At 44.4% G+C, this 24771-nt stretch overlaps 1 protein-coding gene across 4 annotated transcripts; it reads right to left on the minus strand.

The window, feature by feature from the left end:
* Positions 1–233: 233 nt before the first annotated feature.
* Positions 234–16925, minus strand: LOC119169295 (uncharacterized). 4 transcript variants are annotated; one of them, XM_075879157.1, is made up of 7 exons: positions 16771–16925; positions 12084–12185; positions 10673–10759; positions 10484–10573; positions 7491–7667; positions 1102–1227; positions 234–623 (listed from the first exon to the last, which is right to left on the minus strand). In XM_075879157.1, the coding sequence occupies exons 1-7, from the start codon at positions 16850–16852 to the stop codon at positions 553–555; spliced, it is 735 nt and encodes a 244-aa protein (XP_075735272.1). In that variant the 5' UTR covers positions 16853–16925; the 3' UTR covers positions 234–552. The 4 variants fall into 4 exon arrangements, with proteins under 4 accessions (XP_075735272.1, XP_075735282.1, XP_075735264.1 ...); XM_075879167.1 differs by having other exon boundaries at positions 7542–7667; positions 10673–10786; XM_075879149.1 differs by having other exon boundaries at positions 10673–10786.
* Positions 16926–24771: the final 7846 nt, after the last annotated feature.

The raw sequence follows: 24771 nt of genomic DNA on the forward strand, positions 1-24771 counted from the left end.
TGGCAGGAGACGTTGTTTATTTTATAAACAAAAAAGAACCACCCGAGGAACATGCATAGTCTTTGCCACCTTTAGATGAGATTCACTCGGAGAACTATTGGCTCTTCATTTTACAGACCACAAAACAGTAGTATTAAATGGTAAACGGAATCCGGAACTCAAGACGATATACGAAGTATATCAAGAGGATTGAAATAGGAAAGCATTAAAGAGTAAATAAATGAATACATTAGTATACATGTACACACTTTATGTACTTTATGTCACTCAGTTTACATTCGTAGTGACGACGCTCGGGTGACGCACGGTGACATACAGGTACGATACCCGGTGCTTCTCCACTATTTATGATTCACACTAGTGGGGATGCGGTAATATTGTGCTCTTAAGCTTCGTCGAGGCGCACCTTCTAGATGGGGCGTGAGGGAATAAAAAAAGAAAAAAAAAGCTCTGCCCAGCAATCAACGTGGGGTGATGTCACAGCATGCGACGGTCCCTCAGAAGGTAGGCCAGTGCAGTTTTTGTTTTCATTTTTCTTCTGCTCGGCTTGAGTTAGTGGATGATGGTGTTGATCCCGGGGTCACACTCGTCGCCACATGGCGCGCTGCCATCGGGCCCCTCCCCTACGCAAAGGAACAGAAATAGAGAGCAAAACGATTTCACATCAACTCTTACAAGACAGACCTCTCAACTATAATAGAAGGGTGTCCGCTTTTAACAGCCAAGCTGTCTGGCTTTTCGTTTTCCCGTATCGCGTAGACTAGAAACAACGCCTGTACGTCAGTGCGCGTTGCTTAGCAACCACTTGGCACTGCTGTGCGTCGCTTCACATAAAAAGACAACCATATAACTGCGTTGCCATCGGTGAGCAAATGAGAAAAAAAAGGAATAACTATACAGTTACTTAGTCTATATAGTTTATTAAAGTTTTCGACTTGCAAGGCACCTTCTCAGAACACTGCAGTATTTGGGCCTGACAAGTAGTTAGAACAAAACGCCCCGTAGAGTAGGATAGATATTGTAAGTCGCCCTTTAACCAGGCCCAGTGCACTATACCCTGCATATTGCCTCAAGAATTTCTGCCTCCTTCCGATCGCTTACCTGGCTTATTGACTGGCACTGGCGGAACGGTTGATCCCGATGGAACCAACGGTTTCAAGGTTACCACTGATCCTGGTGGATTCGATGGTGTCGATGGAATTACCGGTTCGGGCGAAACAAAGGGACCTAGACACAGTACAAGAGACGGTATTTGGCAACACAATACGCCCCTCCTACATATAGACCTATCGCGGATCAAGTTGGCCCAACATTGTGCCATCTTCGCCCGAAATGAACTATTACGCGTTTCTCTAAGACGACTGCAAGGCGAAAGCAGTGCTCTTCTATGTCAACTGTATTAGTCACCCACTCCCTTCCTCCGTGTAACGTTATATCACTGTGTTGAAGGTGTGAGTGATAGAAAGTGTGGAGTTCGTTCTTAGGCAATGATGACGTGTTTTCTATGAGGTCGAATGTGACGTTTCAATATATGAAAATGTTAAACCTTTCAAGAGCTAGCCTTAATTTTTACTTAGTAGTCATTTTCCAAAAAGGCCAGAGTGCACGTAGTGGTGCACTAAAAGTGGTTCACAACAGTTTGATCGAAGTGGCACACACGGGTGGCGGCGGCGGCGGTGAAAGGACGTTCGCCTAATCAGCTCTTTTTGCTTACCCAGACTACCTGAAAACGGTTGCCGTGGCTACGGAATCACATCTTGACGTCACTGAGCCTGCGGAAGTGTTTACGTGTTTCCGGCGTCGACATCGTACCTGGACACACGGGTGGCGGCGGCGGCGGTGAAAGGACGTTCGCCTAATCAGCTCTTTTTGCTTACCCAGACTACCTGAAAACGGTTGCCGTGGCTACGGAATCACATCTTGACGTCACTGAGCCTGCGGAAGTGTTTACGTGTTTCCGGCGTCGACATCGTACCTGGACACACGGGTGGCGGCGGCGGCGGTGAAAGGACGTTCGCCTAATCAGCTCTTTTTGCTTACCCAGGTTGGTAAATTCGCTTATTTCTCAATACCGCCTTACCGCCACCGCCGTTGCCACCGTGTTTCAGTGCTTTGCTGAGTTCTCTGTGCATAATGTGCCTTTTTCCTAATTGAATGCTCCCGAATTGAGTGCGAACTGAGTGCTACTGTGAATGCCTGGACAACGTACCATGACAAGCACGTGCCAGTCTTGTGATGAGCCCCTCCCCTGTGATGGGCGTGTCCTGAAGTGCAACGAATGTGAGTCCTCTTACCATGTTGGCAGTTGTTCTGGCTGGTCGGAGACGACATTTAAGACTAAAGGAGAGAGCGGTCGCAGGGCATGGCGATGTGCTGCTTGCCGTTCATCTAAAGCGAAAAGTGGGGAGAAAACTAGCATGGACTCTGAGTTAACCATTTGCCTGGCAGATATAACTAGGAGGCTTGATGCTTTAGCAGGGCTGCCGGCTCAGGTTGGTGAGATTAAGGTCTCAATCCAGCTGTTGTCACAAAAGTACGATGACATCTTGAACTGTCAAGCTAAGCAGGAAAAGGACATTAGTAGCTTAAACAGACGCGTTGGGAAATTAGAGGCGGACTGCACCTCAAGTGATATTCAACAACTGAAAGCTACGGTAAATGATCTCGAGTTTCGTAGTCGGAGACTAAACATAGAAGTTCACGGCATCCGGGTTACGCCAGACGAGAATTTGCTGTGTAAGTTGAATGATGTGGCCAAGATTGCTAACCTGCCAGAGCTGACTGGGAATGACATCGCCGCTATCCACAGACTTCCGGCAAAGCCAAACAAAACACCCGGAATTATAGTTCGATTTGCCCAGCAATCAATTCGTGATAAGTGGCTAGGAAGGCGGAAAGCCCTAAGAGATGCTTCGAATGTTTCGATCACTGAAAACATGACCCAGCAAAACAGAGAGCTGCTGCGCAACGCAAAAGACTGGGCACAGAACAATGGCTATCGTTTTTCATGGCACTGCAACGGCAAGATTCTCGTTAGGAAAAGAGAGGGTGATAGCGCGGTTGTCATTCGTCGTTTGGGTGACCTTGATAAGCTGTGATACTGTTACCCCGCATTGCATTGTTTACTTCCTGATATTCTTTTGATACTCGTCTTAACATGTTTCCCTTAACCGCACCTATAGACCTTATTAATCTTAAAAACTTGTATGACACTTGTTGTGAAAAAAGCCTCAGTTGCGTTCATTTCAACCTTAGATCGGGAAGGAATAAACAGGATGAGCTCGAATATTTTTTTAGTGAAGCACAAGTAAATTTTGACGTTGTGATGTTTTCGGAAACGTGGTTTGCTTCGGAAGATGATGTATTTACGTTTCCAACTTATAAATCATACTACATGAACCGCACAGGCAAAAGGGGTGGTGGCGTAGCTATGCTAATCTCAAGTAAAATAGACTGTGAATTGATGTCTGAATTCTCCTGCATTTCTCCTCTATATGAAATACTCACTGTTAGATGTGGTACATCAGTGTTTTGTGTATGTTACCGCCCTCCATCAAATAATGTCCGTTTGTTTTTTTCTTTTTTAGACTCACTGTTAGAATTTGTGAGTGAAAAAAAATATGCCTTGATTTTAGGTGGTGACCTCAACATCAACATGTTAGCTGAGAGCAGTGTTAAATTAGAACTTGAATCAATGTTAAGCTCGCATTATTGTCAAAATGTTATAACGGCTCCTACGCGAATCACTTCACAGTCATCAACACTCTTAGATCTTTTTATAACAAACTTTGATACTTCCCTTGTTACGGCTGGCACTTTGATTCACAATATTAGTGACCACATGCCTATATTTATGTTTGTTAACCAACTCAATAACGTACCCAAACAAGTGCGTGCAGAATTTTCCTATAGACTTATAAATCCTGAAACACTAACCCTCTTTAGAGAGCGCTTAGGCAGAACCGACTGGAGCAATGTGTTCGCAGCGAGTGCCGCTAATTTGGCATACGATTTATTTATGAACAAGTTCACCGAAATATACCTTCAATGTTTTCCCCTAAAGTCATTTAAAACATTTAAAAAAAGTCGGAAACCTTGGGTAAATAAAGAATGCCTTAAGCTTATAAGAAAGCGGGACCAATTGTTCAAGGCATTTATTGTGAGTAAGTCCCCTGAAGCCCTCAAAGCATTTAAAAAGCACCGAAACTTTGTCACCAAACGCCTTCGTGATGAAAAGAAACTATATTATTCGAACCTGTTTAACTCAACGCAAGGGCGTACAGAAAACGTTTGGAAGGCAATTAACAGTACGCTTAATAATCCACCGGAGGAATTAACCAAAATTGTGAAAGATGGTACAGAAATTCAAGGGCCTGATTTAGCTGATGCATTTAACGACTTCTTTTTGTCAGTTGGCGGCCCTACAACCAGTAGTACTTCTTTAAAATATATGAATATTCGAAATAACCAAACAATATTTCTAGAGCCAATTTCAGAGAGTGAATTAGTAGCGACATTTTTGACACTCAGTAATAGCAAAGCCACTGACGCGGACAATATTCAGATGAAACCTGTTAAGTATGTTATTGACATACTAGCACCCTGTCTTGCCTACATTTTTAACATATGTTTGTCCACAGGACATTTCCCGCGAAACATGCAGATAGCAAAAGTGACAGTTATCTATAAAAAGGGTCCCAGAAATGACATGTCCAACTACCGCCCTATATCGATTCTACCTGTATTCTCTAAGGGTCTGGAAAAAATAATTTTGAAACGTTTGAACTCTTTTACTGACAAGTTCAACTTGATTACTTCAGCGCAGTATGGCTTCCGGAAAAATAAATCTACTGAGCTCGCGCTACTGGCACAAAAAGAATACATTCTAGAGAATTTTGAATCCCGAAATATGGTACTCGGTCTTTTTCTTGATTTCTCAAAAGCCTTTGACCTCATTAATCATAAAATTCTCCTACAAAAGTTGGACCATTACGGTATAAGAGGCGTTGCACACAAATTAATCACTTCATACTTGCAACACCGAACTCAATTCGTCGTAATTCAAGGCAAACATTCCGCAACAAAATCCATTAAAACAGGCGTCCCGCAGGGAAGCATTTTGGGACCGTTTCTCTTTATACTTTACGTTAATGAGATAGTTCGTATTGATGAATCTGCCCATTACATTATATATGCTGACGACACAAGTTTGTTTTTTTCAAGCAGATGTAGCAGCGATCTAGGTAGCCGAGCGAATAACGCACTGTCTAAAATTAACACATGGGCCCAAGAAAACTCTCTAAAACTAAACATAAAAAAAACAAAAGCTGTTTTATTTCACCCCCGCCACACACAAGTTCAGTTTCCCATCATTTCGTTAAATAATTTAGAAATTGAAGTCGTCAAAAGTTTTAAATCATTAGGCGTGTATTTTTCACAAAACATGACATGGGATGATCACGTGAACCATATTATTACTAAACTATCTCGTATAATCGGCGTCATGCGCCGTCATTGCTACTATTTTCCTGTTTCTGTAAACATGCTCATATATAACTCGTTGTTTTCTTCATTATTGAATTATGCCTTTCTTGTATGGTCCACAACGACAACTGTAAACGTTTGCAAACTTACCATCTTGCAAAAGAAAGCTTTGCGTCTTGCCTCTAAATTACCACATCGCAGCCACACAGCAGAATTGTTTAAAAAACACTACATCATTCAGGTTGCATCAATATATGATTATAAACTAAGCCGTTTATATAAGTTCGGTTTATTGAAAAATAATGATACGATTGCTAGAATAGCCAGGTTAGAGAAAAATTTTCCTGCTTATAATGTACGTCAACCTGAAGTGTGGCACATATCAAAATGTAGAACGAAATACGGAAATCAAATGTTAAAGTTTCAACTGCCTACACTTCTAAACCGCATAATTAGGGAACATAACATTGATATATCTAGCATATCACCAAAAAAATTGCGATTAGTGTTTATATAATAATGTGATCTAGCGACTACCTCGGTGATCTTTCATTGTAATCTTTCATTGTTTCTTTTTTTTTGTGCACATTGTGAAACACTATTATTTTGGTTGTCCTTAGCCGCACGTCTTTCTGTGCTACCCTGTGTACTAGGGGGTCAGGGCTTCTCAAGCTGTTCTCACAGCTTTTACCTGCCCTCCTCGTAACATGTATTTTGTTGTTGCGGAATAAATTTCAATTTCAATTTTCAATTTCAATTTGAAGTTTTAAGTGTTTCGCCACCACGTTTTGTTGTGGTCAGTCTGTATGTTTAATGTTTTTATTTATCGAGAAAGTATGTTTGAAGCCACTGTACGCGTATCGCAGTGAACTCTGAGTTGAGTGAGTTCCAGGGGTCCAAAAATACATGAAAGTTTGCTAAATTAATTATTCGCTAGAATATGAAACAGCATTGGGCAGCGCATAAATCAAGCCAGTGGTGTGTAATACACGTAATTTTGAAAATATGTATTGTTCATTTGGACTGCCTCCTTAAAATCCAAGAAGAGACCAAGTTGTCCAGAGAATCTAGGTTTCGGTGCACTGCCTGTGGCACGAAGTTTCGCAGATTTTCAATACCCTGCAGCCTCGGATAATATCACAGGATTTGAACCTGCCTCAGCCATTGCAACTTCGGCGCACATCTCTGGTTTCGGTTTCAGAGGAACACTGAAATAAATTTCTTAATGTGATAGCGATGCGCAGGTGTGCGCACATGTGCCTTTAATTTCGTTTTCCGTAAGGCCGCTTTGTCTCGGTGGCACTGAATGCACAAGCGATATATTGCGTTGTCACCGATGGATGAGCGATATAGAGGCGGCAGGGATCAGCTACGTCAGTGCTGCATAGCGCAAAACTTCATTGATTCAAAAAATGAGCCCGTGTCAGCGGATCAAGTTCGTTCAACTGAAATATTCATTTCAGAAGTTCATTAAAGTCAGATATCTTTGCATAGAACGCATAATAAAACCGCTGGGATTTTCAGAAATTTACTTGTTCGAAATATTTGTCAAACCGACGTTCGTACTAGTGAGAGTTGGCAGTAATTGGTGAGGTCTTTACGCACCCCCCCCCCTTTCCCAAAAAAAAGAACAATATAAATCTAAGGGACGCTGTAGTGAAAAGCACGAAGGACTTGGATCATTTGTTTTTTTAAATGTGCACCTGAATTTAAGCACACATGTGTCTAGCGTTTCGCCGCCAACAAAATGCGCAGCCGCCGTGGCCAGGGTTTGATACTGCGACCTTCGGGTTAGCGGTCTATAGGACTATGACTACCTGATCTCCGCGACAGGATGGAACCATTGTAATGGCATGCTTTAAGATATAAAGAAAGGTTCTCGAATGGTTAAACACCTTTCAGTGTATTCCAAGACAGTGAACTGCGCAGGTAAAACAAACAAAAAGATCTCATACGATAGCATAGATATTGTAAGCCGCTCTTCAACTAAGTCCCGTGGACTGTACCCGGCTTATTAGGTGGAGTATCGCTGCCACCCCCCGGTGCTGGCCATTCACCTGGCTTGCTGACTGGCGTACGCGCAACCGCTGGTCCTGATGAAACCAACGGTTTTGACGGAACCACTGGTCCTGGCAGATTCGTTGGTCTCGATGGAATCACCGGTTCGTGGGGAACAAGTGGACCTGTAAACAGCACGAGAGATGGTATTCGGCAACACATTACACCACGTCTGCGTAGGCCTGTGGAAGTTGAAATCGGTGCTATAGGTTGTGCAACATTCGGCCAAAATGAGCTCGTAAAATCACACGGCGTTTGCCTATGATGGCTGTACGGTGAAAGCCACTCTTTTTCCGTCGACTACATTAGTAAAGCTCTCCCCACCATTTGGCACCGGTACACAACCGTGGTTGAGTTGTGAGCGATAGAAAGCAGCAAGTTTGTTTTTAAGCAGTGATCAGGTTTTTCCAAGAACTCGAATGTGACGCTTTTATATATGAATAGTCATAAACCTTTCAACATTTAGCCTTTCTAATAGGTATTCGAGTTTATACGTATGTGTTTAGTGACGACTAGTTCTCTTGAAATAGTTTGCACGTTTCATTTTAGTTTATCGAGCGAATATGTTTAGAGCCACAGGGTGACTGCTGGGGTCCCGCGCCTGCGTGCATGGTTACGAAATAAGCAATCACGAGCCCTACAGGGAACGAGTGGCCTGTGAAAGCCACAGGTAACAGGTGTATACATCACAGTGAATGCCATTGTTGGGTAGATACATGAAATTTAATTAATTAAAATGTTAAAAGCGTATCCTGCTCTACTCCATAAAAACCATCGAAACAGTGAAGCTGATGCCCCTATTCGTCAAGCTATTGCCTTCGTATACGCTGTTCTTGTCTTTAATTCTTTTAGATCCCATTTCCCCCTTCCCGAGTGCAGGCTAGCAAACCGGACACTTCCTCTGCTTATCATCTTCCTCTTTCTTTCATTTTTCACTTTCTTCTTTTACATGTCCTTCAAACCATTCCTATGTTTTGCTGTATAGTCTTTTCAACAAAAAAAAAATAAGTGTTGTGTCATCGCTCTTTCTTTTACACTCTATCATAAGCCATGGAGTGACAATATGCGCAATTCGCTACCACGCTAGAACGCTACAAAAGCGATGCAGTGCAGATGTGGCCCATTCCACACGCGCAGTCGGCCAAAAAACGCGAATTCATGGGTGCAGCGTTTCGAGTGCGGCTTCTGTGCATCACATGCCCGAACTACGCCAATGGACGGCGAAGAGTTGACTGGAGCAACTTTGCCGTTAAAATGTTTCTCTTTGGTACAGTTAGGATATTAAAGGACCACTTCCCTAGGTTAGTGCCCATGGCGTTGAGCTATTGATATAACACGTAGTCGATGTTTGGATCTCATCCACGACGGTCCCATTACGACGAAGGGCGATCGAGTGCGAGAAATACTATCGCGCTATTCACTGAATGCGCGTTAAAAAAGCTCATCTGGGCAATAGTATTGCAGAGACCAACGATATATGGTGCCTCATAAAAATGTCGTAGTTTGAATTCGTGAGATCTGAGAGTGTGTTTTAAAGGGTTGATGAAGCTGTTGCGAAGCGAACAACATGACGAAGATGCGTGTTCCGGCCTGTGCAACCTGGTAGGGCCACAGAACTGGTGTGTTGCAAGAATGTCTCTCAGGTAGCTGAGAACAATGTGCTTTATAACATCGGGCAAGATATATTTCCGAGTGCAAGATATATGTGTGGGAAGATATATTTCCCAACACCACTGAAGAGGAACTCCACACACACACACACACACACACACACACACACACACACACACACACACACACACACACACACACACACACACACACACACACACACACACACACACACACACACACACACACACACACACACACACACACACACACACACACACACACACACACACACACACACACACACACACACACACACACACACACACACACACACACACACACACACACACACACACACACACACACACACACACACACACACACACACACACACACACACACACACACACACACACACACACACACACACACACACACACACACACACACACACACACACACACACACACACACACACACACACACACACACACACACACACACACACACACACACACACACACACACACACACACACACACACACACACACACACACACACACACACACACACACACACACACACACGCACACACACGCACGCACGCACGCTGGTCTATATCTATACCCACACTGGTCTATACGCACACACTGGTCTATACGCACATACTGGTCTATATCTATACCCACACTGGTCTATACGCACATGCTGGTCTATATCTATACCCACACTGGTCTATACGCACATGCTGGTCTATATCTGTATCAATCAAGAATTAACTCGCCCAAGCAGCAGTTTTAGCGAACTCTGGGAATGGAAAAGGGCCCCAACGAAGCGCACTGTGCATCCCAAGGAGTTCCAGTCATCGCATAATACGGCAGGACCTTGTGAGAACGCAGTGAATGTTGTGTTCGCGTTTGGAATGAACGCGGCAAACATATTGATACTTCTGGGCTACGGTTATGTACTTGGGGAGAAACGTGTCGTATAAGTTTTTATGCTCTCTTCTGCAGCTTCCGGCACCCTGCTCTTGTAACAAGAACTTTTTTAAGTGTTTTTCTGCGGCTGTTAGTTGCATTGTACTTGGAAGGACTTTGTTGCATTTTAAAACGTGCTGCGCACTGTTCCAAGGGAGCTCATCTTTAGCATCACTGGCACCTTAACGTTCATGCTCTTTTGGTTGCACGCGGGCAGAGATCTTCCTTTTTGTTCTTGTTTTAGCTCGAGATCTTGTATTTCTTACCCACTCTCTTACGTTGTTCGTTAGATGAGTAAACTTATTTAACGAGCAATAAGAACATGCACACAGAAAACATTAGCACATACCTGGAAGGTAGGGGCACAGCCTATTGAGATATCGCCAGCCGCCATAACCATGATGCGTCGAGGGCTGGTAAGGAACGTGCGGCCTTGGAACTGCGACAGCAGCAAATAAAAGTTGCATTGACCAGGAAGGAAATGACACACAAGCCCACTCGTCAACCGGTCTGATGAGACAAGCTCGCATGTGCATACCTGGCATATATCCTTGGCGATTGATCCGTAATCCGAAGCTGCCACCATGTGGTAAAGGCAGCCTTGCAAGAAGCCTTGGAGGGAGCCCTACAGGTATCGCAGGAACGTAAGGGCCTGTGACGTAATCGGGCACAAAGTCACTCTACAAATATGCTTTGGACATGGTTGATTTGTTCGCATAGCAAACGGACGGCGTTGATAATGTTTGAGAAAAAGGGTGGTTGGGAGTCTTACAGACATGTTGTGAAAAGACATAGCACGTTGCGCTCCGAAAATTCGCCACGTGATTCTGCTCTCAGACGTCGTACACACTTGAGTGATTAGTGCGCAGTGACCATAGTACCCAATTTTTAACGTGTGCTTAGCAGCTTAAGCCGAGTTCAAGTCTCACACAGGAAGTTATGTATACCGCTTCACTTTTGATTGCATTGTGACGAGTCGGACCATTCTCCATTGGCATTGTGTACACTAGATTTTTCGTTTGAGCTGGGACAAAACTACTCTATAGCCAGCACAATAACTGAAACAGCTAGTTACTATTTTTCTGGAAGTCCAATTGTGTCACTCCCAATATTGGTATTAGACAGATACTGAATGCCTCGTGTGTAACTCCTTGTCCATTTTCAGTGAAAGGACGCAAATAGCGGCTATTCTGAAGAGAACGACCTAGTATTGTCCTTCGACTCTGACAGCGCAACTGATAAGAGCAAGGCACTGATGTTTGGAAGGCAGCCCAAATGAATAATAAAGCTAACGCCCTCAGTGTTGGCACTCAGGTGAATTGCAGTATCTTTATCTATAATTCATTTCTTTTTACCTGTATCGTACGCTCGTTGAGCTTTCTACTTTACTTATAGCAAATAACGCCACGACAAGGGCTACCACCTTAGTGTCGTTGCGCAAGAGGCATTCGGCGTGTTTCGGGTAGTTTTCAAAGTATATAGCGTCCAGAAAGCTTATTTGCCAAGTGAAACAAAAGCATTGACCTTGCCAGCTACTTGTTCAGCGGGACTTAGCAGCAAGTCAATTAAACGGTGGTGTATTGAAAATGTTTTTTTCTTCAAAAACCACGTGACACGCTCACAACGACATATAATGACGAGAAATTGAATTGTTTGTGGCTACAATGCACTTCAAAAGCCTTTGTAATATTTCTAGCCACCAATCAGGCTTGCCTTATCAGAGAAAGAGAGACGGGAAATTCTGAACGCTCACCTCAATAAAGAAGTTATTGAGGACTTCTAAAACGTAACTTGGCAAAGTAAATTGTTCACTTTTCACAATCTGTATGACTGCTTCGAATCAGCGCATGCCGGCATGCCGTTAAGTCGTAACACAGAGACGATATCAGTCTACTCACTGCAGTTTATGGAAACGAAGGGCCAGAGATTTACATGGAAGACAGGTTTACCATGTTGCACTCCAAAGTTGTATCCTGGATGTCGGTGTGTCAGGAAGAGCACGCCAGAAGAATGCACGCCAGGAATGCCTCTGTGGGGGTCAAACGGCCCAACTGAAATGAACATACGACACAATAAGTGCTTAGCCGGGCTGCATTTCATTGAACAGTTTCGGCTTATATTTTGCCACATATTACACCTCCATCAACTCGCCCGCTTCTTCTCTCTCTCTCTGTTCAAAGCTTCCGCTGTAAACTCAGTCATTTTATTCTACTCAACTAGCGGTGATATGATATATAGCAAATCGTAACGTTTGCTTGTTTTATTTGGCATCATATAAGACTGCACAATTTTGGCTACGCTGTCTTGTATGCTGCTACGTACCACTTAGCACAATAGGCAGCTTTAGAATAGCGTTCTAAGCGTTAGCGTTGTGAGCATTGCTTGAGTATACGATACTCTATTTTCATACGTTAACGTGGGAGTTCATTAGGTTAGCGTTTTGTCACCACTGCGCATGCGTCATAAGCTAACACAAAGTTTTGCGTACCCTATTGCGAAACCACTCTATGTCTCGTGCTTTTAACTGAGGGGAAAAAATACACGCATCTCCGCGAAGTCAATGATGACGAGTTGGCATAGCTATAGGTCTTAAGGCCCATACTGTCGACGTTGGAGACACCGAATAGTATAAAGGGTTTGTGCTTGTTGTTGTTTTGTAATGTTCTGCCACAATTACGACTGATTTTAGTCTATTGCTAAACCTTGTTTTGTGCCTCGCGTCCACGCATCTCCCCGTCACAGACACGGACAGGGACGGCTGGGGCGTAGCCAGGGAGTGACACACCAGACCCGTGCCCCCACCCACCCCCTCCTTGCTTCGATTTTTTTTCACCGTGGCATAGAGAGCTGAAAATCACCATTTTAAGAAGCTGCTCTCCCCAAAACAAGAAAGGGGCCCCCCTCCCACCTTCTCTTCCCCGAAGAAGCATCTGGGTATGGTCCCGGCGGACGGACAAACATTCACACCTATAGCAAGAAAGGCCACATAACTTCGCTCTTCCTTCAGGCTTGGTGTGCGAAGTTGCCATAATTTTTCTTGCTTCTATCTCGTTGCGCTTTGCTCTTTCCTAATTTTTCCTTCCTCCATGCACATTAACGTCATAGGCTCGCGCAGTGATGTCACAGCAGTCTAGCGACTTCAGTGGAAGCTGCGCACATTGTGCGCCAGAGTGGCACACGTGCACCTGATTCCTTCCCTTCTGATCCAGGCGTGGAATGTCCCATATACAGGGGTGGATCCAGCCACTCTTTTTAGAGGGGGGGGGGGGGGGTCACTTGATGTAACACCCAATAGGTTAATTTCTTGTTTCTACAAGTACAACAACTCTATCGTAGCATAAATACTGTTAATGTGTGGTCAAGGTCGCACCGCTCGTTTGTCCTGATTGGGGACATCAGGTGGGCGGCAAGCACTAAAGAGAAGAGAAGGAGGGGCCGACAGGCTTTGGGGAGGGGGGAGATCTCTCTTAACCGCCCCCCTTTCTTGATCTGCCACTGTCCGTTTGTGGGCAGCACACGATGGGCATGGACAGTTCGTACCCAAAGATTTCTAGAAGCTTGAGGTGGGTGATGCCATGCAGTATCGGCTCTATGCACTGGGTCTTCGGCATGCAACTCCCTTGCACGAAGCCCGGACCCTGGGGGCTATTAGTAAGGCACTGACCTCGTTGCACTGCCCGCATGAAGAATTGTCCACAGCCCAGTGCCGATGAGCATGACGTGACACAGATACTCGCCTTTTGTTTCCCCAGACAGGCCCAGGCGTGGTGCGAGTAGAGCTTTTATGGAATCGATGTTTTTTTCAGACTACCCGCATAATTATGCAGTAATATGACGATTGTCCTGACGGGAAGAGTACCAGAGTCTTGGAAGAACGTTAACATCATCTTAATACATAAGAAAGGAGATGACAAGGACTTGAAGAATTACAGGTCGATCAGCTTGCTCTCTGTAGTATACAAGCTGTTTACAAAAGTAATTGGTAACAGAGTAAAGAAAACATTAGAATTCAATCAACCAAAGGAACAAGCAGGATTTCGAACAGGCTACTCGACAATCGACCACATTCATACTATCAATCAGGTAATAGAGAAATGCTCAGAACATAACCAACCACCACACACAGCCTTCATAGATTACGAGAAGGCGTTTGATTCAGTTGAAATATCAGCCGTCATGCAGACACTGCGAAATCAGGGCGTAGATGAAGTATATGTAAACATTCTGGAAGAAATCTACAGGGGATCAACCGCTACCATAGTGCTTCATAAAGAAAGCAACAGAATTCCAATCAAGAAGGGTGTAAGGCAGGGGGACACAATCTTCCCAATGCTATTTACCGCGTGCTTACAGGAGGTTTTCAGAAGCCTATAGAATGGGAACAGTTAGGGATAAGAGTTAATGGAGAGTACCTTAGTAACCTGCGCTTCGCCGACGACATTGCATTGCTGAGTAACTCAGGGGACGAATTGCAACTCATGATTATGGAGTTAGACAAGGAGAGCAGAAAGGTGGGTCTTAAAATTAATCTCCAGAAAACGAAAGGAATGTACAACAACCTCGAAGAAGAGCAGCGCTTCGAGATAGGTAATAGTGCACTTCAAGTTGTAAAGGACTATGTCTACTGACGGCAGGTAATAACCGCAGAGCCGAACCACGAGATTGAAATAACTAGAAGAATAGGAATGAGGTGGAGCACATTTGGCAAGCACTTTCAAATTATGACAGGTAGATTGCCACTATCCCTCAAGAGGAAGGTATATAACAGCTGTATCTTGCCGATACTTAGCTACGGAGCAGAAACGTGGAGACTCACAAAGAGAGTTCAGCTTAAATTGAGGACGATGCAGCGAGCAATGGAAACAAAAATGGTAGGTGTAACCTTAAGAGACAGAAAGAGAGCAGAGTGGATTAGGGAACAAACGGTGGTTAATAATATCATAGCTGAAATCAAGAAGAGGAAATGGACATGGGCCGGGCATGTAGCGCGTAGACAGGATAACCGCTGGTCATTAAGTGTAACAAACTGGATTGCCAGAGAAGGGAAGCGGGTTAGAGGGAGACAGAAGGTTAGGTGGGCAGATGAGAATAAGAAGTTTGCGGGTATAAATTGGCAGCCGCAAGCACAGGACCGGGTTAACTGGCGTAACATGGGAGAGGCCATTGTCCTGCAGTGGACGTAGTCAGGCTGATGATGATGATGATGATGATGATGATGATGATGATGATTGTTTGGAGTTGCACAAATGTGCGGCCTACTGAAGTCTTCAGTAAAAATGGTCAATAACGTTTAGAGCGTTTTCATTGCGAAATGCACCACATCCTTGTGAAGACAGTACAAACAGCATTTCATTACTTATTTATATAACGTTAATGTGTTCCATATTCTGTATAGACATACGAACCAACACGAAGTTCTTAGCGCGAGCACAGGGGTGCGGCACGTACATTTTCGATGCGTATATTCATAGCTGCAAACATGAACACGGGAATTCATTGTTCAATGTTCTTTGTTTCGATGCATTATGTGTATGGTTGCTTTTTGCAAGCGTTTCGTTTAACATTCAGAACCGCTGACTAACGCAGCGGTCACCGGCAGCGTTAGTCAGAGGTTCTGAATGTTGGTGCACCTGCCTGAGGTGACGTAGACGAGTTTCAGTGGGTGCCGTTCACCATCTTCCCACTGCTTCGCATCCGCACATGGTTACCTTTAGCGGGATATGGTATGGTATCGAAAAACTTTATTTAGGTCCGTCGGGGCCTGAACTAGCACGTAGCGTGCCGCTCCCACGTTGAGACAGATAGGAAGGATGGCGTTATTTTTTTTTTATTGTTCAAAGTGTGAAAGGTACTTATTATCATATGGTAGAGCTAACAGCATTAGCTTAACAGGCTTCGTTAAGTCGCCGTGAAAGCGATCTCCTATAGACTTATAAAACAATCAGTCTTGAACGCTTTCTATTAGTTTCATTTCCAACTATAGTGAAGCTTTTGTACCGAAGACGTACTGCTTCGGCATTAGTTGTGAAAAACCTCTGGAAACTGCGATAACACATGACAAAATGTAACAGAAAATTGTGCTCCTCTCTTTACCGTCTATTCGCTTTCCTAGAGCAACACTTCTTTGTGAAATGAAAGATAAATCGACTCATGCCGTTTTCGCAGATCGCTGCAGTAAGCCAACAGCATCTTGATGTGCAAGCACCGACACTAACCTCATTGAAAGTTCTGTAATATACACTAACGACAGAGATGAGCGACATATGAGACATTAATTATTTACCGTTGTACACATTTTCATCGCATAGAGTACACGGAGCAGTTTCTTAACTTCGAAACACCATTGAAAGAAAAAATACGTATCTACCTCCACTACATAAAGGGAAAAAATGTGAAAAAAAAATATTCAACAGCCGAGTACGGTTTAACTGAAGTCTTCTAATGTCCTGTCCACACAGAGAGCCGATAACACTGTTCCGTTAATTTTACTTTGCTTTGACCGTTACGCACGTGTATCTTTTAATCATTTAATCGCGGACACATCGGTTAACGCTCGGATATCAAACAGAAGTACGACAAAAAATAGACCCCAAAAGAATTGATACAGTGATGGTGTATTTTGGTCACCACACTCACCTTTTTTCCCGAAGAAAGAAGCCTCGCATCCGAGGTTCGAGCCGAGTACCAGAAGGCCCAATGCTAGTAGGAGGACGCACATTTCCGTTCTTCGCCGACGTTGACTGTACACTACAGCCGGGCGCTCGGCGATGCGCCCACCTTCACCGAAGCGCCAAGAGTGAGTGACGAGTTTCCCTTCCAAGGAATGTATGCGCGTGCGACGGTGACGCTTTTCGGAACAGTTAAAAAAAGAATAGCCAGCCCTACGCGGAACGCGCAGCACAGTTACAACGAAAGCTACAAGAGCGGCCTTGCAGGGCCTTCTTTGCAGGGCCAGAGCTGCCAGAGCGGCCTTGCAGGGCCAGAGTGGCCCTGCAGGGCTTTGCAGGGCCTACAAGCACACTTGCAGGGTACCCACTATGTCGTAAATCAGCATATTTGTTCTGTAGTAGGGAGGCGTTCGCTATACCACCCTTCGTTATTTTTCGGAGAAGCCTGTTCGATGACAGATCTTAAATCGCCTGCTTTGTGCCATGTCGCTCATACCGGAGAAAAAAAAATTAAGTTGTGGGAGAATTTTGTACACTTTTTTGATGCTGTGGCAGATGACATTGAAGAATAATGCCTGAAGTTTTTGCGTTGGATTGGAAGATTCGACCACCCATTCGTTACGCAAGTCTCATTGTGACGCCTGGTTGTTGTTTTATTTTTGCTGTTCTATAACGATTTATTGCTCATATTGACGTGATTCCTTTCCCGATATAAAGCCTGCGTTATAGAGTTAGTCTGCTGTGGAGTTTCACGCACCAGATTGCAGCGATGCGACATTTTACTGGGATGTTCCCCAGCCCACTCTAAAGAAATAATTGCCACTGAATCCTTATGACATAAGGTTCACGCCAATAGAAAGTCCAAATGACGTGATAAGGGTTCGGGGTCTTCACGGATTATAGAAAACACGAGTGCGGATACAACATGCATATGAGCACGTGAAATCTTCGCGAGACAATTTCATTGAAAGTGTTGAGCAAATTAGGCAGAGTTTCAGAGCCCAGCCTGATCCGCCAGACTGCGTCGCTATACTTGACGTACTCAACAATATGAAAAACGGCTAGACCAGACAGCGTTGCATCAGTGTGTCTGCAATGTATCTTGCCTATCTTGGCATTTCTTTTGCACCAGAAAATAAAGCGAAAAAAAAAACGGCGTGACTGAGTGGTAGAATACTGGGCTGGCACGCAGTCTACCCGGGTTCTAATCCGTTTGTGTCCTTGGTGTTTATTATTTACTCAGTTTTCTTATTAATATTTCGCGTTATAGTGGTTGCGGACACCGGCGGTGGTGGCTGCGAACGACTACGATGCCAAAAACGACTCTTGTTGTGTTCTCATAATAGCTTTCACTGTAAAAAAATATGACACTCCTTAACGTTGGGACTTTTCGCAGCTAACTCCTCACCCCTTCTTCGTGCACTCTAAAAAAAAACGCACACTTTGGAAGCATATGAGAGGCAAGACTGAAAGTTGGGCTAGTTGGTGATACATTATGAGCAGAGACAGCACACAAACTCACGGGACGAAGAGAAGAGACACAAACAGCGCTTGTTTGTGTCTCTTCTCTTCGTTCCGTGAGTTTGTGCGCTGTTTCTGCCCATAATAGCATATGAGAGGCCAACTAGTTGCACCTCATTTTAATATTGTGAGGGATGATTGGTTGGTTGTTTGTTTCTTAGAGACTTGACGCAGCTCAGCGTGAGGGATGGGCCATGAAACATATGCTACCTTATTTTCGAATACGTTTAGGAATAGGTGGCTTGAAAAGAGATTCACTGTCATAATCAAGGTTTTCAAATAAATCATAAATAAAATAAAGATATATAAAAATAATACCAAGGTTGAAAGAGTGAAATTGTACATGAACTTAACATTGTGTTCGTTTTATCTCCCGTGAAAAATTTCATACGGCTTCGCAAACGATCCTGTGGCTTAAAAAAGGTGGGAATCCCAGCGCAACGTCTTTTCGATGGCCCGCGCTGTGGCAGCGGGGTACGAAAAAACCCACGCGTGCTCCTATCGTGTGACAGTGAGACGGGTGCGAAGGTCAGTGAAGTTGAGGTCGCATCAAAAAGGGTGTGGAAGCACCGGCAATGGTGTGTTTGCAGTGTATCACGTGATTCTCTGAAACAGGAACGAAGGCTCGTTGCTCGTTCAGTAGCAATGCTAGTTCCTCATGCGTGCTGAGGATAGCTGCTCATGCGTCCTGTAATCATAAAACGGCGAGACGTGCGCGACCGTTGGTGAAAGGGGATTTCATTAAAAAAAAAGAAAAACTAGGAGGAAACTTGAGCATTGCGATCAAGAGTAGAACGCGATAGCGTACTAGGACTCCGTGCGTATCATCGTCTTCTGAAGTTCACCCGACGTTGGCTCTCGTTGCATGCCCTCAACTTGCCGTAGAGAAACGAATGATTGTGCGCGTGACATTCGCCGTTTCAAAGTATCACCGAATGCATGTTGCAAGCACCATTGTTAAGGGCCCATTACACCGTAATTCTCGCTTTTGCGAATCAGAGAAGGGTCCACTTCACGTCCATAAGGCAATACGCGAACCTATGCAGCTGCTGCCTCTGTCGATGCTTTTGCAGCTGATCATGTCCGAATATATGCGAGTGCTTTGCAATCGGTAGGTTTTTAAAACACTCCAGTCGCTTCAATGGACACGTTTTGACAGCTGGCGCGATTCACCGCATCTGGCACGCAATATTACAAGCGCTAAGGTTCTTTGTACTACAGAACATTCGTATAGTGTCTCTGTCCAAAGCCGTTTTAAGCTGCAGTAGCGTTGCTTCGTGGATAATAAATTTTTGTAGTAGTGTGGCTCTGTGGTACAACCGTATATACGTCGGCAAACTGGAATAGTGGAATAGTGAAATGGAATAGTTTGACTAACCATCAAGTCACAACACAGTCTTTAACATCATTTACTGCTAGTCTGGAAAAACAGAGAAAATAATTTTACTTGTGTGCTAGATTTGTTTTCTTTTCTTAAAATGAGAGTGATGTGTCATCGGTAAAATTTTGTTATTACATTATAAAACGCAAGTGATAGTTATTTGTTTGCCTTGTGTTATATGGCTGCCTACTATGTGAAATGTGATAGGCTGTTCCATCTGTTTGCCTGGTGTTATATGCTGATGTTTACGTCTTTTGTACCCACCTGCTAAAATCCCTCCAGGGGATCGCAGCACCAATAAATAAATAAATAAAAAAATAAATAAATAAATAAATAAATAAATAAATAAATAAATAACTAAATAAATAAATAAATAAATAAATAAATAAATAAATAAACTCATTCATGAGTCGATTGACTACTGAGTCAGATCGAGCCGGAAGTTGAGTGAGTCCTGGAAAGTAATGTCTTGGCGAGTTTGAGTAAATTCAATTGAGAACACTTTCACTCAGTCTGAGTCCAACTGAGTCCCGTAGATGAAACTTTTGGCTAGTATTAGTCCGGATGAGCCCTATGCGCGAAATGTATATTGTGAGTGAGTCTGAGTGAGCTGTAAACTTTTTTTGCCGTTCTGTGGTTCTATTCACTCGACTTCAGCATTACTGTCGACTGACTCACACGTGTTCATACCAGTGTTCACGTGCCAACGGAATATTCGTCGATCAGTGGTGGTGTGAGTTACGGAGGAGGAAAGGGTACCATGAACCTCCCCCTCCACCGCGGCCTAAACTCTTTTCCGTCAAATTTTGATGAAGAATGTCTCGTGTGAGTCATCTCTTTCAGTTAAAAGTCTTGACTGAATTGAAACCACTGACATCTCATATTTGAAGAAACAGAGCACGGATTGTGCGAGATCTTGGTGCTAGCGAGCACTGACATGGTGTTCGAATAAGCCAACTGTACGTTAACTCCTCAGTTGACTCAACCAGACTCACTCAGGCTCGGATATATTCGTAAGTGCGAGTCCGAGCGAGTCCTGTGAGTAACATTATGATGAGTTTGAGACGGAGTGAGGGCGGTTGAGGAATATTTTATTGAATGTGAGTCTGGTTAAGAAAAATTTTGGTGAATCTGTGTCTGACTGACTCTGGTAAGTCATAGTCTGAGTAAGTGGTGGTTACCACGGAGGGCTCCGAGGTGTCTCACTGCGGACGCGTCCTTGAAGGTTAAAAGAATATAACGTAGAAAATTTATTTATTTATTTATTTATTTATTTATTTATTTATTTATTTATTTATTTATTTATTTATTTATTTGTGTAGTTGTTGATCTAATTAACGGAAGGCTTTCTCCGCCGTAAAGAGCACGTCTTGGAAGAAATATGATGTTGGTTAAATCATGCAGTCATTAAGGACAATGGAAAGTGGGGTTAAGAGAGAGAGAGAGAAACGTCTTTATTCACAAAACGATGTAGAAGGAGGGCGTGGGAGGAACTCCTAGTCCGGTGTATCTGGGACGACTCCAGCGACGAGTCGGGCCCGCTGTATCAGAGCTCGGAGGACCTCGCAATGTCCATTGCGGAGAGCATCATCCCACAGCTCCTCGTTACGTAAAGGGTGAAGGAAAGCAGGTAAGGGATGAAAGATGTTCGCAGTGCACTCGATCGAGACAGGGAAGGTCGTGGGCGAGTTTCCACAGGCGGGCAAACGATCTGCATAGCACTGCGGGTAGAATTTATGAAGTGGTACTAGATTGGGAAATGTTTTAGTCTGCAGCTGGCGTAACGCTACTGGCTCCTCTCGCGAGAAAGATGGCGGTGGGGCGCTCTCAGTGCGACGAACGTTCCTGAAGTGACGAAGAATGTCGTTGTAAATGAGAAGATCTCCCAACTCCGAAATGGTCGCTCGCCTTGCCGGGCCGCCCGGAGGGAAATTTCGCTGGCAACAGTGTGTGCGCGATCATTGCCCGGCAGAGAGGCATGACCAGGAGTCCAGAGTAAGTGGACGCGAAAAGTACTGTTTGACTCAGTTAGCGTAATTTGATTGAGAATTTGGTGGGCCGCTCTTGGGATGCCATGTCCTGGTAGGAAGGCCCGACATGCCTGTTGCGAGTTTGTCAATATGTCGACCTCACTGGATAACGTACCGTATCGCTAGAGTGACTCCAAGAATTTCGCTGTGAGCGGCATGTGTCCCACGCATTGCAGCCGAGTCCTGCAGGGAATCGGTGCCATCTAACACTATCGAGGTGTAACCTTCGCGAATTCGGGCTGTATCCGTGTAAAGCGTATGCGATTTTGGGATGTCTTCGAACATACGGCTGAGGTATCGTACGTGGGATTTGCGCCGGCCCTTGTCATGCTGGGGGTGCATGTTACGTCGTAAGGAATGGAACAGTTAATATTTTTCCGTATCGATGGCGATAAGGGCGTAAGGCGGGTTTCAATCTCAAGTGGTTGGACGGGATATCCGAGGCGTGAGAGGAGATTGCGGCCAGTAGGAGTGAGTAGGAGGCGTTGGCGCTGATTGACCCAATCTACCTCGAGCAGCTTGCTTAGTGTGTTGTGTGTCTCCAACTTAAGAAGAAGACGTGTGGAAGTGTAGTTGGGAACGCCGTGGGCCAGCTTTGTCACTTTGCGGATCATGGCGTCTATGCGCAGTTGTTGCGATTGGATCAACCGCTGGAAGGGCAAGTGATATGTCAGCCGGTTGATCACGCAGGCCTCCACCAAGCGCAGCAGGTCTTCTTCTTTAAGCCTTAAGTGGGGTAAAGATTTTTTCTGTCGAACATAAAGTCGAACGTAAATGCTGCGGTGTGCGTCGAGTTGACCAATTGTTCATACGCAAGAACAAGTTCGTAGGAGTTCGAATTACTTTCACTGCGATTGAAGCACGAAACTATTTCAATTGTGAAAAGTTCGTAATTAATACTTCATAACTGGCTCATATCAAGTACTACTTGGGAAGATTAGATTAGCGTTATATAATCTCGTAATTTTGTCACCTAAAGCCGGAACAATAGAGGTAATTGCTGAGGGATGTCTGCTTTTCTGCGTTTGAATTTTCGATTGCAATAAAACGGTCATGTTGTTAGCTTTTTTATTTTATATTTTTTTGTTTCACACAATTTTCTGTAAAAGCGACTCTTTGTATATCGTCCTTCAAATCTTTACTATCTCTAATGTCTAATGTGTAGCCTCGTTTATACAGTTCTGCTAATCGGATAGAAATTTATGAACGCCTATAATGAGGACGTGCATGAAAGTGGATCATAATCACTTTCATCAGCATGATCATAATATTGCTACTCTGCTCCCAGTACTTGCTACGAACTACGTTGAAAATACTGTAGCAGAAAATTGCTTGTTTTTATCGTTAACCACTTAAACCAACCAGTACTAATTTTTATGGTTCGCACTCCCATGATCACTTGTATGCGCGTGCGTGTGAGTCTGGGTATTAGTAACATCAGTTCTGTGCCGTAAGGGTGTAAAGAAAGATATTCAAAGGATTCAAATTCTATACCTCCAGGGCCACAGCACGACACTCTGAATACTTTTTTCTTCTTTGGCGCCCTCATACTATCGTACCATACTGGAACGTATAGCTGTGATCGTACATTGACGAAACGTTTCAAAATCGATGAAAAGATTCACGCAGGGCTCAGGAGGTGAGCTATAACGTTTCAAAGAATGATTTTATCAGCAGTGAACGACAGGCGGATGAGACATCGGCAACGAAGTTTCAGTTGACACTGAATCATCGCAGGAAATGTCTCACTTTATGAGAATAATCGGGATATACTTTTTTTTTTCTATCCGCTTACCTCATAGCGTGCGCTCAGAAAGTCACAGCGTTCCGCAGTCAAGCACGAATAGTCTGAAGCTTAGTAACTTCGCCTACATACATAACCACAATGGTGACAATGAATAGCCGTTTCTTCAGAGCTGGTGGTGTTTGAATCGAAAGATTACGCTGCGAGGCACTTCCCTGTTGGGAAAGTCCTTTCCATGCCTCACCGCTAGTGAACTTCTGGCACAGAGGCCTCGCTGCCTGATTTTCGTATGATGTAACTGCGCATCGGTCCAAAATGAGTTGCCCCGCCGCGGTGGTCTAGTGGCTAAGGTACTCGGCTGCTGACCCGCAGGTCGCGGGTTCAAATCCCGGCTGCGGCGGCTGCATTTCCGATGGAGGCGGAAATGTTGTAGGCCCGTTTGCTCAGATTTGGGTGCACGTTAAAGAACCCCAGGTGGTCGAAATTTCCGGAGCCCTCCACTACGGCGTCTCTCATAATCATGTGGTGGTTTTGGGACGTTAAACCCCACAAATCAATCAATCAATCCAAAATGAGTTAGCATATGTCACTCTCAATCGGAACCAAGGCTGTGCGATAGTCCACCATGCTGTGATCCGATATAAGGGAGCTTTATGACAGCGTAGGCAAAGCTTTGCGTTAGTGTTTGCCGCTTCGGCACATGCGTCGTACGCCATCCTCTTGCAGGCCCCCGTTGAGTGACGGAAATAGCAGGCGAACGCAACGAACGCTGTCCCAACGTACGCTAATAAAAAAAAAAAACACAGCATATCCCCGGAGTGAATGATCATTGGCGGGGCGAAGCATTTGTCAGTCTGTCCATGCTTTCGTCCGCCTATTCGTTCTTGCTTCTGTCCGTCCATGCGTACGTCGTACGTCCGTTCTTCAGTCTGTCCATCCGTGCGTCCGTCCATGCGTCTGTTCGTGCGGCCGTTTCTCTGTCTGTCTGTGCGTCCATCAGTCCGTCCGTCTATCTGTATGTCCGTTCGTCCATACATCCTTCCGTCTATCTAGTGAACACTCCAAGTACAGCCATCTCAGATCTTTTGATCGTGTATTCATCTTATAAAAGTGCCACCATCCAGCGGAAATTCTAAGGACCGCTCTTTCGGGTATGTGCCACCGGTGACTACATACACCATCGGAGGATGTACAGACAAACACTCTCAGGATCTTCGCCCCTAAAACTGCTGATACTGCAGTAAAGCCACCTATCGCTCGCATTTGAGCAAGTTAAAAGAATGAAATAGTATG

This window comes from Rhipicephalus microplus, chromosome 2 (assembly GCF_043290135.1).
Source record: "Rhipicephalus microplus isolate Deutch F79 chromosome 2, USDA_Rmic, whole genome shotgun sequence".
Lineage (NCBI taxonomy): Eukaryota > Metazoa > Arthropoda > Arachnida > Ixodida > Ixodidae > Rhipicephalus > Rhipicephalus microplus.

Bases quoted from the DNA above. Each gene is read 5' to 3' on its own strand.
- LOC119169295 (XM_075879149.1), bottom strand. From the start codon at position 16,852: ATGTGCGTCCTCCTACTAGCATTGGGCCTTCTGGTACTCGGCTCGAAC. The intron at 10,787-12,083 runs GTAAACCTGTCT...ATTACGTCACAG, and splicing joins CAACTTTGGAGTGCAACATG to GCCCTTACGTTCCTGCGATA. The intron at 624-1,101 runs GTAAGCGATCGG...TCCTTTGCGTAG, and splicing joins AGTGCCAGTCAATAAGCCAG to GGGAGGGGCCCGATGGCAGC.